The sequence below is a fragment of the Phalangium opilio genome, unplaced genomic scaffold (assembly GCF_054372755.1).
Source record: "Phalangium opilio isolate 3A_F unplaced genomic scaffold, DU_Popi_V2 ptg000089l_1, whole genome shotgun sequence".
In the NCBI taxonomy this organism is placed as follows: domain Eukaryota; kingdom Metazoa; phylum Arthropoda; class Arachnida; order Opiliones; family Phalangiidae; genus Phalangium; species Phalangium opilio.
Genome location: NW_028324194.1, coordinates 8,765,500 through 8,777,538, shown reverse-complemented (window position 1 = coordinate 8,777,538; position 12,039 = coordinate 8,765,500). Strand labels below are relative to the sequence as shown.

At 36.1% G+C, this 12,039-nt stretch overlaps 1 protein-coding gene and 2 long non-coding RNA genes across 4 annotated transcripts; 1 reads left to right on the top strand and 2 right to left on the bottom strand.

Moving 5' to 3' along the window:
- Positions 1-1,732: 1,732 nt before the first annotated feature.
- LOC149647412 (uncharacterized) lies at positions 1,733-4,586 on the bottom strand. The gene is made up of 3 exons (XR_016371937.1): positions 4,320-4,586; positions 3,244-3,311; positions 1,733-1,947 (listed from the first exon to the last, which is right to left on the bottom strand). It is a non-coding gene; the product is annotated as an uncharacterized LOC149647412 (long non-coding RNA).
- A 2,329-nt stretch (positions 4,587-6,915) lies between these two features.
- Positions 6,916-8,221, top strand: LOC149647411 (uncharacterized). Its single transcript, XR_016371936.1, has 4 exons — positions 6,916-7,271; positions 7,353-7,724; positions 7,803-7,884; positions 8,085-8,221. It is a non-coding gene; the product is annotated as an uncharacterized LOC149647411 (long non-coding RNA).
- On the bottom strand, positions 7,638-9,753 carry LOC149647410 (uncharacterized). 2 transcript variants are annotated; one of them, XM_089850248.1, is made up of 2 exons: positions 9,623-9,753; positions 7,638-9,538 (listed from the first exon to the last, which is right to left on the bottom strand). In XM_089850248.1, the coding sequence occupies exon 2, from the start codon at positions 9,453-9,455 to the stop codon at positions 8,031-8,033; it is 1,425 nt and encodes a 474-aa protein (XP_089706374.1). In that variant the 5' UTR covers positions 9,456-9,538; positions 9,623-9,753; the 3' UTR covers positions 7,638-8,030. The 2 variants fall into 2 exon arrangements, with proteins under 2 accessions (XP_089706374.1, XP_089706373.1); XM_089850247.1 differs by having other exon boundaries at positions 7,638-9,535.
- Positions 9,754-12,039: the final 2,286 nt, after the last annotated feature.

Below are 12,039 nucleotides of genomic sequence, written 5' to 3'. Positions count from 1 at the left end.
CCCAACCTTTGTCCAACCAAACCCCAACCTTTCCTGTCCTATCCCGAGGAGATGGGCTTTTATTGCTAGGTAGGAAAACGTGAAGGGAAAATGAAATGCATAGACGACCGTTTATTAATCTCTTTAGATTGGCAAGTCCAATTCCTTTTCCTTTTCATTTCCCTTCATCCGGTGTCAATTCGACAAATCTACAAGCTTCCACCCGAACAGGCCATGTCCCAAAAACTGGTGTTCTCACCGCGCTGTCCCTTCTATTTTACCACAAACTGCCTTCGACCATTAATAACGACTTACTTGTCCCACTGTTTGCAGTAATTAAGTTACGAACTTTGTCCTCAATTCATGAACTTGACTCTTACGATTTGACGCCATTTTTCAATTTCATTTTCATTGAAGTATTTTGGACACATTTAACTATTTGCGACATTTTAACCAAATTTATGAACCTAAAATTAATTTTTTATCCATCCGCGAGCGAGTGTTGTGAACATTGTATGTAATTATCTACGAACTTTATTCTGTGAATTTGACTTTCATAACTTCACGCCTTTTTTCAATTTCATTTTTATCTACGTATTTTGTGAACAAAGTATTTAATTAATTTGCTCAATTTTGATAAATCGTGAACAATTGTTTTTACTTTTGCGAGATTCAAGAACTTTCACCTGAATTTACGAATTTTAAAATATATAAATTCACCCGCGAACATTTTGAAGAACAATTCTGTTCAGTGAACTGGCGTAAATGTTTCTCGAATTTAATGAACTATATTTGCGAATGTTCAATTAACGTTTTTGCGAAATTTCTCGACCTTGAAAATAATTTATTCATTTTCAATAGACCGCGGCCATTGCCGTGAACTTCGACTAAGTGAAAAATATAGGATACTATAGGACCTTTCATTTAATTATAGGATAATATAGGCAGGTTCAAAAATACAGGATTTTATAGGAATTATAGGACCGCTGGACTCGCTGCGAACCCCCCCCCCCTTATTTAAGCCTACTACTACTCTTTGGGCGTTAGATCATGTCGCTATGGTAGCAGTGCAGGCTTTGACGCCATTTTTTAAACACATACAATCTGAGTCAAAACAAAGCGTCGTCTGCTTGAAAGTCGAAAATATTTAAAGTTTCAAGTTCCAGCGTGGGAAATAAGGCGGTGGCACAGGGCAAATGACCAGTTTAAAAATTGCCTGGACCAGTTTAAAAATTAAAACGGAGGGGGGTCAGTGGTCCACAGGACCACTAAGAAAATTCAAGGGTTTCCAGAGTCCAGACATTAGCTAATATATTGTAATTATCCACTTCTTCAATTTAACAGACGACGCGCCCTGGTCAATGGTCATGGACCAGTTTATTTATTCAAAGTCAGGAGGGTCGCTGGCCTAATGTCCAGTTTAAAAAAAATCCTTATTTCCCACCCTGGTTAGATCATGTCGCTATGGTAGCAGTGCAGGCTTTGACCATTTTTTAAACGTGTAAAAATCTGAGTCAGAAAAGCGTCGTCTGCTTGAAAGTCGAAAATATTTAAAGTTTAAAAATCTGAGTCACAACAAAGCGTCGTCTGCTTGAAAGTCAAAAATATTTAAAGTTTCTAGTGTGAAGCAGACGACGCATAAGTTTTGTCATTTTAAATAAAATACTCTAGAGTTAAGCCTTGGCACACGCATACGGATTACGGAATATGATATCAATATGTATTATCCGTTTCGAAAAAAAGGAATTCGAGATTGTATTTTGAGGAAATAAATGCTTTTATTAAATGTTATTAATTATGACACTCAAATGTTCATTCCACGAATTAACTCAAATGTGTTCGTTCAAGTTTAAGAGTTCATTTAATTCAAGTTGAGTCGATGCCATTGAGTGCATTTCAATGGGAATGTAAAAGAGTGAATGACTCGTTCTCGTTCTTAATTACAGTCCGTGGGTTCTTTCTTGATTTCTGCAAAATGAGGCCAAGATACACGGATCATTCTATGAAAGGGACTCCAAAGAGGGGGGGGGGGTAAAATTGAAACGTCACCGGCACCACGTGACGCTAAGATCCAAAGACACCGTAATATGGGCACGTAGTCCTTGTTTTTCATGGCATTGCAGCGTCAAATAAAACGAACCAAGTCTCTTCAAAACACGCCTGTCCTTGGTCACGTGGTGCCTCTGACGTATTTCAAATTATTTTAACACCCCCCCTCCCTTCCCCACGGCTCCCTTCTTTGGAGTCCCTTTGTCAGATATAAACTGTTTAATGTTTGGGACAGTTGGGATTGTTTACAAATAAACAAAGGGACAAGCAAAGCTACAATCGCGCGTGTAAATGGGCGGACCGTCACCCAAAAATATTTTAGACACCTTCAAAGAAAATCAACTATTTCTCGACCTTCATTCTCTATCGCCACTGGAAGTTAGGCTTATCGCCTAGCGCGGTTAGCGCTTTCGCCTCGCAGCAAGAGGATCCCGGGTTCGATCCCGGACTGTGGCACCGGGTGAAAATCTGGGAACAAATCCTTCTGCGTAGAGTTTGCAAGTTCTCTCCCCGCTTGTTAAAGGAGTTTTCCTCCGTGGTCTAACCCGGTTTCTCCTTTCCATCAAAACTTGCTGAGGTTAACGGTAATAGTTAGTATAGGGCGCTGTAGGTTAGCTGTGGCATAGGGGCTAGCCACCACCCCTCTATGCATTGTAAAGGGACCCACCTGTAAATAAGCCACAGGCTTAGTGTGGAAATCCCTTCGTAGACAAAGCTTAGATTATTATTATCTCGGGATTCGTCTCTAGGGGAGTAACGGGAAGAAATTTGTCTGTCGTCTGCTACATACAAAGGCCAAATATATGTATGTAGTGTAGCAGACGACAGACGAATTTCTTTCTTCCCGTTACTCCCCTAGAGACGAATCCCGAAATAAGCCTAACGGGAAATAAGAAATTCGTCTGTCGTCTGCTACAAAGGCCAAAAAATTTAGTGTAGCAGACGACAGACGAATTTCTTTCCTCCCCTAGAGACGAGTCCCGAGATAAGCCTAACTTCCGGTGGCCATAGGATCAGGGAATAAGGTGGATAGCCTTGGTTTTCAATTACTACTACATCCCATTTTCGGCCACGGTTTGCAGCGCCATCTCTACAATAAGAATTCAGAATAAGCGAGACGGCGGCCATGTTTGTTACCGATTTCAACCCCCCCCCCCCCACCCCCACCCCCCAGGGTCACGTGACAGTAAAAGAAATAAAAGCATGATAATTTACCCGGAAGAAGCGGATTGTTGTTGTTGCGTTCGAGTCCATTTTCTTCTAATTTTGCAACATTTGGGAAACTAACAAAGAATAAACAACCCAGGGTTGATTAACATTAATTAATTACTAATTAGCGCTAATCAAATCTTATCGCCCCCCCCCTAGTGGCGCCATCTCTTGGAAATTTTAATTAAGCTCTCCATCGTTAACTTCCGTTGCAGTTTAATTAAATTAAATTAAATTAGCAATTATTAATTTAAATTTTAATTAATTTTTTAAAACAGTTTACTAAAATGCGCACTTGATTAATTTAATTAATTAGAGGCGCCATCTATTGGCAATTTAATGAACCTCCACATTAATTTTTGATGTAGATTAATTAAATTAATTAATTTTCTCCTTAAATTGTGTATTATTAATTTAAATTTTAGTTAATTTTTAAAGCAATTAACTGAAATGCCTTTAATTAATTTAATTAAAGGCGCCATCTATTGGCAATTTAATGAAGCTCCAACATTAATTTTTGATGCTAAGTTTCACTAAATTACTTAATTAATAATTCTTTAAATAGCGTATTATTAATTTTAATTTAATTTAATTTTTAAAACAATTAATTGAAATGTATTTAATTAATTAATTTAATTAATAGTGGCGCCACCCGTTGGCAATTTAATGAAGCTCCAACATTAATTTTTGATGCTAAGTTTAACTAAATTACTTAATTAATAATTCTTTAAATAGCGTATTATTAATTTAATTTAATTTAATTTTTAAAACAATTAACTGAATTGTATTTAATTAATTTAGTTAATTAATAGTGGCGCCATCTAGTGGCAATTTAATGAACCTCCACATTAATTTTTTATGTAGTTTAATTAAATTAATTTTTCCCTTAAATTAGCAATTATTAATTTAAATTTGAATTAATTTTTCAAATCAACCGAAACACATTTAATTAATTTAATTAATAGAGGCGCCACCTATTGGCAATTTAATCGAGCATAATTTTTACTAAGAAAAAATTTCCTTTAACTTCCCCCCCTTGACCTTTGACCTTTAAAGTGAAATTGCGATTGCATAAAGCTTACTTTTGAATTTCTTGCTGTTCTTCTGGGACATCTGGAAGGATGAACTCCAAGTTGTCACCATTTTCCCCCTCAAAATCTATTGGTTCAGCCTTGATTGACGTCGCTGCCACCTTCACTCCATTATTCTAATCATTATTTAAAATTGACCATTAATAATGAATGACATGTACTTATTTTATTCTCCAGATCAGAGTCTGCCAAGGCTTAACACGCGGATATTTTTAATCCGTGTCATTTCGACTTTGAAAATTCTTTCTTTTGCCTCAGATTTGCCAGTTAAAAATAGCGCACTAAGCCTTTGTAGTGTTGCCACAGGCATCGGGACTACCAAAATTATGGGTCGTCTGCTTCAGAGTTAAAAAAAATATTGAAACGTTTCTACTGTGAAGCAGACGACAAGCTATTTTGACCCAGAATTCTGTCAGTTAAAATAGGGCATTAAGCCTTGGCAATGTTGGCACAGGCATCAGGACTGTTAATTCTCAGTTGAACTAATTCAATACCTCTTTCAAAGCGGAAATACACAGAATTTTAATATAAATTCCATTTGATTTTCCGTAATTACGTGTCTGTCGCGAGTTTCAAATATGTACCTATGTGAAACATTTCGTTTGAGTAGAAATGAAATCAAATGATCGCAGCTCCTAAAATCACTGTTTTCAAAAAAAAGTATTACAAGTTGGGAGGCAAATTTTATATATTAAATGGGCGCCTTTTAAAACCTCGTATCACGTGATTTAATTGCGTGACGTGATGCTCGCTTATTTGTTAAATTTAAAAAAAACTAATGAAAAATTGAGATTTAGGCTTGAAACTTTGAAAAATAATAATGTAAAGAATGGTTTTTGGTTAGGTTTTATTAGTGATTTTAATGTTATTTTACTTACCTTTGTTCTCAGTTGCTTTATCTGGAGCATATCTAATAAAGGCTTTTGAAAAGAATGCAACAGTGATTATTTTATTTTTAAATGATACTGAATCTTTTACTTTTTTTAATAAAATTTATTTGGTGCTAATCAGATTGATTGGCTTTTAAGATTAATTTATACATACTTTAATTCTCTAGGTTTAAATTTTTTATTTCATATTGTAGGGGACCATTCATACATGAATAATTTCCATTTTCTATCAGAACAGTCAAGAAGACAAATTACTTCGTTACTTAAATTAAAGCGTTTCGTTATAAAATGTTTTCGTCAATTTCATTGGTTGGTGAATTAAAACAAAAGTTAATTTAACTATATAACTGTCATTTTAATTAATTCTAGATTAGATAATTTAGTTTTAATTAATATAACACAAATTAATTTACTTTTTGTCCATTAAGACAACGAATTTGTAAACTTTCAATTCTATCCTGTAAAATTAAATCCATCTTCTTTTTTCGAGCAGTTACCATGTTGAAAAGTAACGTTACATTTTTCAAACATATTATAACTCGTCTTTTCCGGTTTAGTCGTGTTATTCCGCGACAAATCGAGTTGTTTTTTCGTTTCATTCAATTCTTTCTTCAGGATACTAATCTGTTCATCCTTCTCGTTTCTTTCATGGACAACCAAATCCAGTTGCTTTTTCGTTTCACTCAAATCTTTCTTCAAGATTCGAAGTTTTTCCTCATTCCCGTCTCTTTCTTGAACGACCAAATCCAGTTCTTTTTTCCGTTGCTCTTCCAGGGTGGTCGAGTAGAACTGTATCGCGTCACAATCTTCCTGATGTTTCTTCTTCAGTCTCGCGATTTCCTTCTCCGCTTCCTCTTTTTCTCTCAAGGCGGAATTCAATTCCTCCTGGACATTGTTAACTCGATCATTCAGATCTGTTAAATTTTCTCTCAGTTCTAAACTTTTAATATCATTGGCGACTTTGCCTCCGTACTTCTCTAGGACAATTCTTATAACGTTGTGGCGTTTTTTGATAGCCAAGTCCAGAGGAGACTCACCGTCGTTATTTTTTTTTTTTTACTCGTAGTTTTTTTTGATTTTATTTTCGTATGTCAATATAAGTTTTATATTAGTTAAAAAGAGTTCACTAGTTGAGTGTCTTTAAACCTTGGTTCACTATACAAAAAAAGCATATACTTTTTGTTTGTTTTTATGCCACTTTTCTTTACAGGAAATACCTTTTATATTTGGAAGAAATTATATAGGATGGAATTTTAACCAAAACTTCATTTTTAATGAATTAAAAAACAATTTTTTTTCTTTTTCGTTTAGCAATTAGGAAGATTGAAATATATACGTTTTGGTTTAAAATAAATGGACCAATTAAACGTGTTAATTTGTTGGGTTATTCTTTTTTTAAAGGGGGGGGGGGGTAAATTATAGGCTCCTTTTGAGCTATAAACACGTATGTATTACTTTTATTAAGTACTTTTAATTTTATTTCTTTCTTTCTTTAGCTCAGTCAAATTTTAATTATTTTTAAATCTAGATTAATTTAATTTAATTTTAGCGGTCCTATCTGGTTTTTTAATTTGTATGAATGATTTTAATTAATAATAGAAATGTTTAAACTTTGTTTTTTCCCTTATTTCTGCTAAAAAAACAAATTTTATGTAATTCATGCACACTTACCCTCACATTATTAATACACCTTTTTTTTAATTTATTATTATAAAGCTAATTTTACAAGGTTACTTTCATTTTTACTTTCCTACCCTCCAATTTACAAATCCCCGATTCTATAAAAAGTTTAAAAGCTATTTTGTCATTTCTTTCATAAAATTCATATTCGGTTAAAATACATAGTAATAGTTTCTTGTTAAAATAGTTTACTAACATAATTACAGGGTCTACTTCTTTTATATTCATTCTAGTTTGATATGTAAAATAAATTGAAAGTTTTGCTATATTTAAAATAATGATTATGATTTTAAAATATGCTATTTCTTCACCACAATACAGCCAGTACATTTTGTTTATTAATTTAAAATTAGGATTGAATATTTGTATAAAGGTTGTAATTTTTGTTAAAAAGCTCTGCGTTATCCCACAGTTAAAAAATATATGCTTGATATTTCCTTGCTCTTTTTCACAGAATGGACATTGGGGACTAAGATTATACAATCTAGATGCTAAAACTGGTAACTTTATATTGCCTATGGTTATTCTCCAAAGAATACTGTTTTCCTTTGGGAAAAAACACGGATGCCATATGGGATTTAATTTAAGTTTAATATTGTTTGGACTCTCAAAAATCGCGAGAAATCTGTTTTTTAATTGTTCCGAATGTGGGTTGGTAAGTTCTTTCAATTGGGTTTTTGTTATTTTTTCAAGGCTGACATACTTATCATCCAAGTAAAGTTCCATCTCACAAATTGTCTTTTCTTGGGGTGGGTTAGTTTTGCTCGGCAGACAAAAAAGATCTATCTTTTCTTTACATAATTTTGAAATCTTAAGGAACTGATTGGTAAGGGAGCGCTCTGTTTGGGATCTTAGTCCTATATCAATAAAGGGATTTCTAAAACAATTTTTTTGGTGATCGTAGATATCCCTGATAAGTTGAAAGCCTGGTGTTTTCCATTTTGGATGATAAAAGTCCAATTTAATCAAAGGGTTATTTAAAATAGGTAAGTGTAAAAAACTCTGTATGTTTGTGGGTTTTTTTAAACGTATTGGGATCGTTTTCCAAAACATGAATAAATCCTTGTAATATTTTGGGCAAAAATCATAGTTGAATTCTATGTCTGGGAAGCTAAGAACGTTTAAACCAAATTTATATATGTTCGTCGTTATTGACAGCGTTGATCTTTGCGCCTTTTTCCAACAGGTTCGTGAGGATCTCATCATTATTCTCTAAACAACAAAGGTGTACCAGCGTGGAGCCACGATTGTCCCTTTGGTTTACATCCGCGCCTTTCGCGATGAGTTCGCGAACCACATCCAATCGGCCTCTAATTAAAGCCTCCATTAAAGGTGTAACGCCCTCCATATTCACGTGGTCTAATTCAGCTCCCATTTCTAACAACAATTGGACTACATCCAAGTGGCCTTCTCGTGAAGCCACGGATAACGCTGTTTGGCCTATATTGGACACTTGGTCAATTTTAGCTCCTCTTTGGAGCAACAATCTTACTACATCCAATTGTCCGATACTGGAAGATACCAACAACGGCGTCCAGCCATCAGAATTCGGAAAGTCAAGGTCAGCTCCACTTTCTAGCAAGAATTTCACTACGGACAAGTGACCGTAATAGGAAGCGCTTAATAACGGTGTACTACCATCAGGAGCGAACCAGGCGGGGTCAGCTCCGTTTTCTATCAACAACTTCACAACATGCAAGTGACCTTTTGCGCAAGCGAAAGATAATGGTGTCCGGCCGTAATTAGATGTAGTGTCAACTGCCGAGCCTTTTTCAATCAAAAATTCGACAACTCCCAAATGGCCGTTGTAGGATGCTGCGTGTAAGGCAGTTAATCCCTCAATACTCTTCTTATCAATCTCAGCTCCTTTTTCGATCAACAACTTCACCACATGTAAGTGACCTTTTGCGGAAGCGAAATTTAATGGTGTCCAGCCATAATTATTTGTAGTGTCAACTGCTGAGCCTTCTTCAAGCAAATGTTTGACCACTTCCAAATGGCCGTTGTAGGATGCTGCGTGTAAGGCAGTTTTTCCCTCAGTATTCTTCTTATCAATCTCAGCTTGGTTTTCTATGAAAAACTTCACCACATGTAAGTGACCATTTGCGGAAGCGAAATGTAATGGTGTCCAGCCACAATTAGTCGTAGTGTCAACTGCTGAGCCTTCTTCAAGCAGATGTTTGACCACTTCCAAATGGCCGAAGTTGGATGCTGCGTGAAAGGCAGTTCTTCCCTCAGTATCCTTCTTATCAATCTCAGCTCCATTGTCTATCAAGAATTTGACCACATCCAATCGGCCTTTCGCGGAAGCTCGCATTAAAAGTGTAGTACCATCATTATTTGCCTCGTCAATTTCAGCTCCGTTTCGAATCAACTGTTTCACCACGTCCAACGGACTCTCAGCAGTTGCGACCAATAAAGGTGTATTGCCATTGTTCTCCTGATTAACTTGGGCTCTATTTTTGATGAACAACTCGTCAATGGAGGAAGCTTTCCCCAAGGAAGTCCGACCCTTTGACGTCTCTTCTTTATCTAATCGGGAATTTGAATTCCCCATCGCTTTGACCGTCACTTTTCTCTATTCTTCTAAATTACTTCAATTTGAGAGCAACCGTTTAGTCTTCTCTGATTCGACGTCTGCTAGAAAATTTGAATCATCATCATCATGATGCGCTGTGTTTAAAGAGCCGAGCCTAACCCCCCCCCCCCAGGAAACACACTTACCCGAACGCTGTTGACAGTTCTGGTCTTTTAAAATGTAAACTACATCTTGGGTTTATTATAGAGATGGTGAGATGGTCAATCGTTGATTTAATCTCCCAATTGTCCTCAATAGTGCCTTACGTTTTTCGAGAATGTATCTAATGAAAATTTTAAACAAAATGAAAATTATTAGGCCTAAAAAACTTAATTTTACAAAATTATTCTCGTAGAATTTGTGTTAATTTTTAATGAAGTATTTTATCAGAATAGCAGCAAAGCAAAACGAGTAGAACGAATCGAACCCAAAACCCATACGGTCAAGCCTAAAAACTGGGGTTCCCATTGTACCGAAGGTTTACAAGGTGCATGCAGCGTCGGCACTTTACGACACTTGAACCCAACATTGCTTAAGCCTTCAAAGCGGAATTGAGTAACAAACATCAAAACTCACAAACTTTCACATTTACACTATTAGTAGGATCAAGAAGTGATATCTAGTTTACTAGGCAGAAGGTACAAATTCGCCACATTTCTAGCTTTATCCCCAGTCCAAAACGTAGTTCCGGAGTTAATCCCCGCCGCCTCTAAATTACAACCAGCCAACATCTCATTGGTTCTTGAATACTCACGTCAGCGCGACGCGAATGACGAAAATTACAAGTATTTTCCGACTAAGGAGAGGATAATTAAATAGCCCGGCCTTTTTTTTACGTCCCCCCACTCTTGTATTTTGAAAGGGGGACTGGGACTATGGCGCGCGAATACTTAGGCATCTCATACCTTCTTCCTAATAAACTAGATATCACTTCTTGGTAGGATATTTTAATTTTTCACAAGCATTAATTTAGGCACTAGACTAGACTCTCTGAGAGAGTGAACAATAATTATTTGTCGGCCAATAATAGACATAAAATGAACAATGCATCCAAGTGGCCTTTGCTCTATCTAAAGCCTCTCTTTCATTTCAGCAAATTACTAATGGCGTCTGTCTCAAAGCCCCTCCCAAATCTTATCCAGACGTTAGACTGGGTGTTAGGCCTACCGATTTATATTTACGATATAAACAATTATTTCAATTAAGATCGTTAATTACCACCTTGAACATTGCTCATTAAATCTAGTAATGAAGAGAATTCCGCCTATCACCGAAAAGCAATCAAATCACTTTTAGGGACTTCATATATTTATTGTTTAGCAACTAAATTGGAAATTCTACACCCAATTAACTTAAATTAAATCACTTACCGTTTAAATTAAATTCAGATTTGGGTGTCCAGTATCCCCCGCATTGGATGCAACTTTGTAATAGAGAATACTGTTGGCCACCCAGGATGTGGTGACGTCACTAAGGTAAGAGTTAGGAGGTTATGACGTTCCTATGCATGGAACAGAAATTTTTCTATGGAAGTTGTTGGAATCTCTCCGTAAGAAAATTCCAAAACAGTTACCACTAGCACCGCGCAAGTCTAAACGTAGCTTAACTTGGGTTTGTTGGCCTGCAATGCGAAACAATGAAGCCTTATCTCTGATAATGAAATTATCAAGGTAGGCGTAGCTTAATTTCTAAGAGAATTTAAGGCAAACTACGCTGATTCGACAAGTAAATGGCGTGATATTACATGGATCCAGAAGGGGATAATAGAAGAAGGATGACACTCTGTATCCTCTTTTATACTTTAGTTATGCAACATGTTTCTTCCCAGGCTGACCCTTTTTGTTCCATCTCCCGCTCAACAAACTTCAGATGGGCATCGCACCGTGCTAGGGTTGAATTATAAAACTGTTTGGTACTAAATCCTCGGTAATCAACCCACAAACCTTGATTGTCTTGACGTGGGACAAAATCTACAAGCTCATGCGCCTTGGCAAATAGTACAGTGCTGATAGGTATAGTAATGATGAGGGGAAACTATTTATCGTGTATGCATGATTAGGTTTAGTAACCTTGTGCACTGTAAATGTTGGGAAGAATGACGTTACACTCATCCCGTTTCGTGCAGTACACTTCCCTCTAAGAGACGTATTATCTACTTCTGATGGATCTAATAGTACGTGCAAAAATTAAAATATGAATCACTCGATAAAGATAACGTGTCACCTTCGTTTCAAATACAATCTTGTGTCGCAACTTGGATAAAATAAAAGCGGTGTTGGGGGAGAGGCGAACGTAAGAACGGCGTCCATCTTGGTGCGAGAAAGAAGACAGGTTCCACGACCCCGAGAAATGGTAAGTACATTTGCAAGTACTTTCGCGTCATCCGTGCCCGACTTTTAGATTAAATTCCTTTTATGAACAAGTCCCGAAAATTCTCTTGTTAAGTCTACGTGTGACGGTATTCATATATAGTTGCGTTTATTTTAGAAATAGTCGTATTGCGAACTTTACAACGAGTTTTCTAACGCAGTACAATAATATAAAAACACTTTTTAAAGTGCTG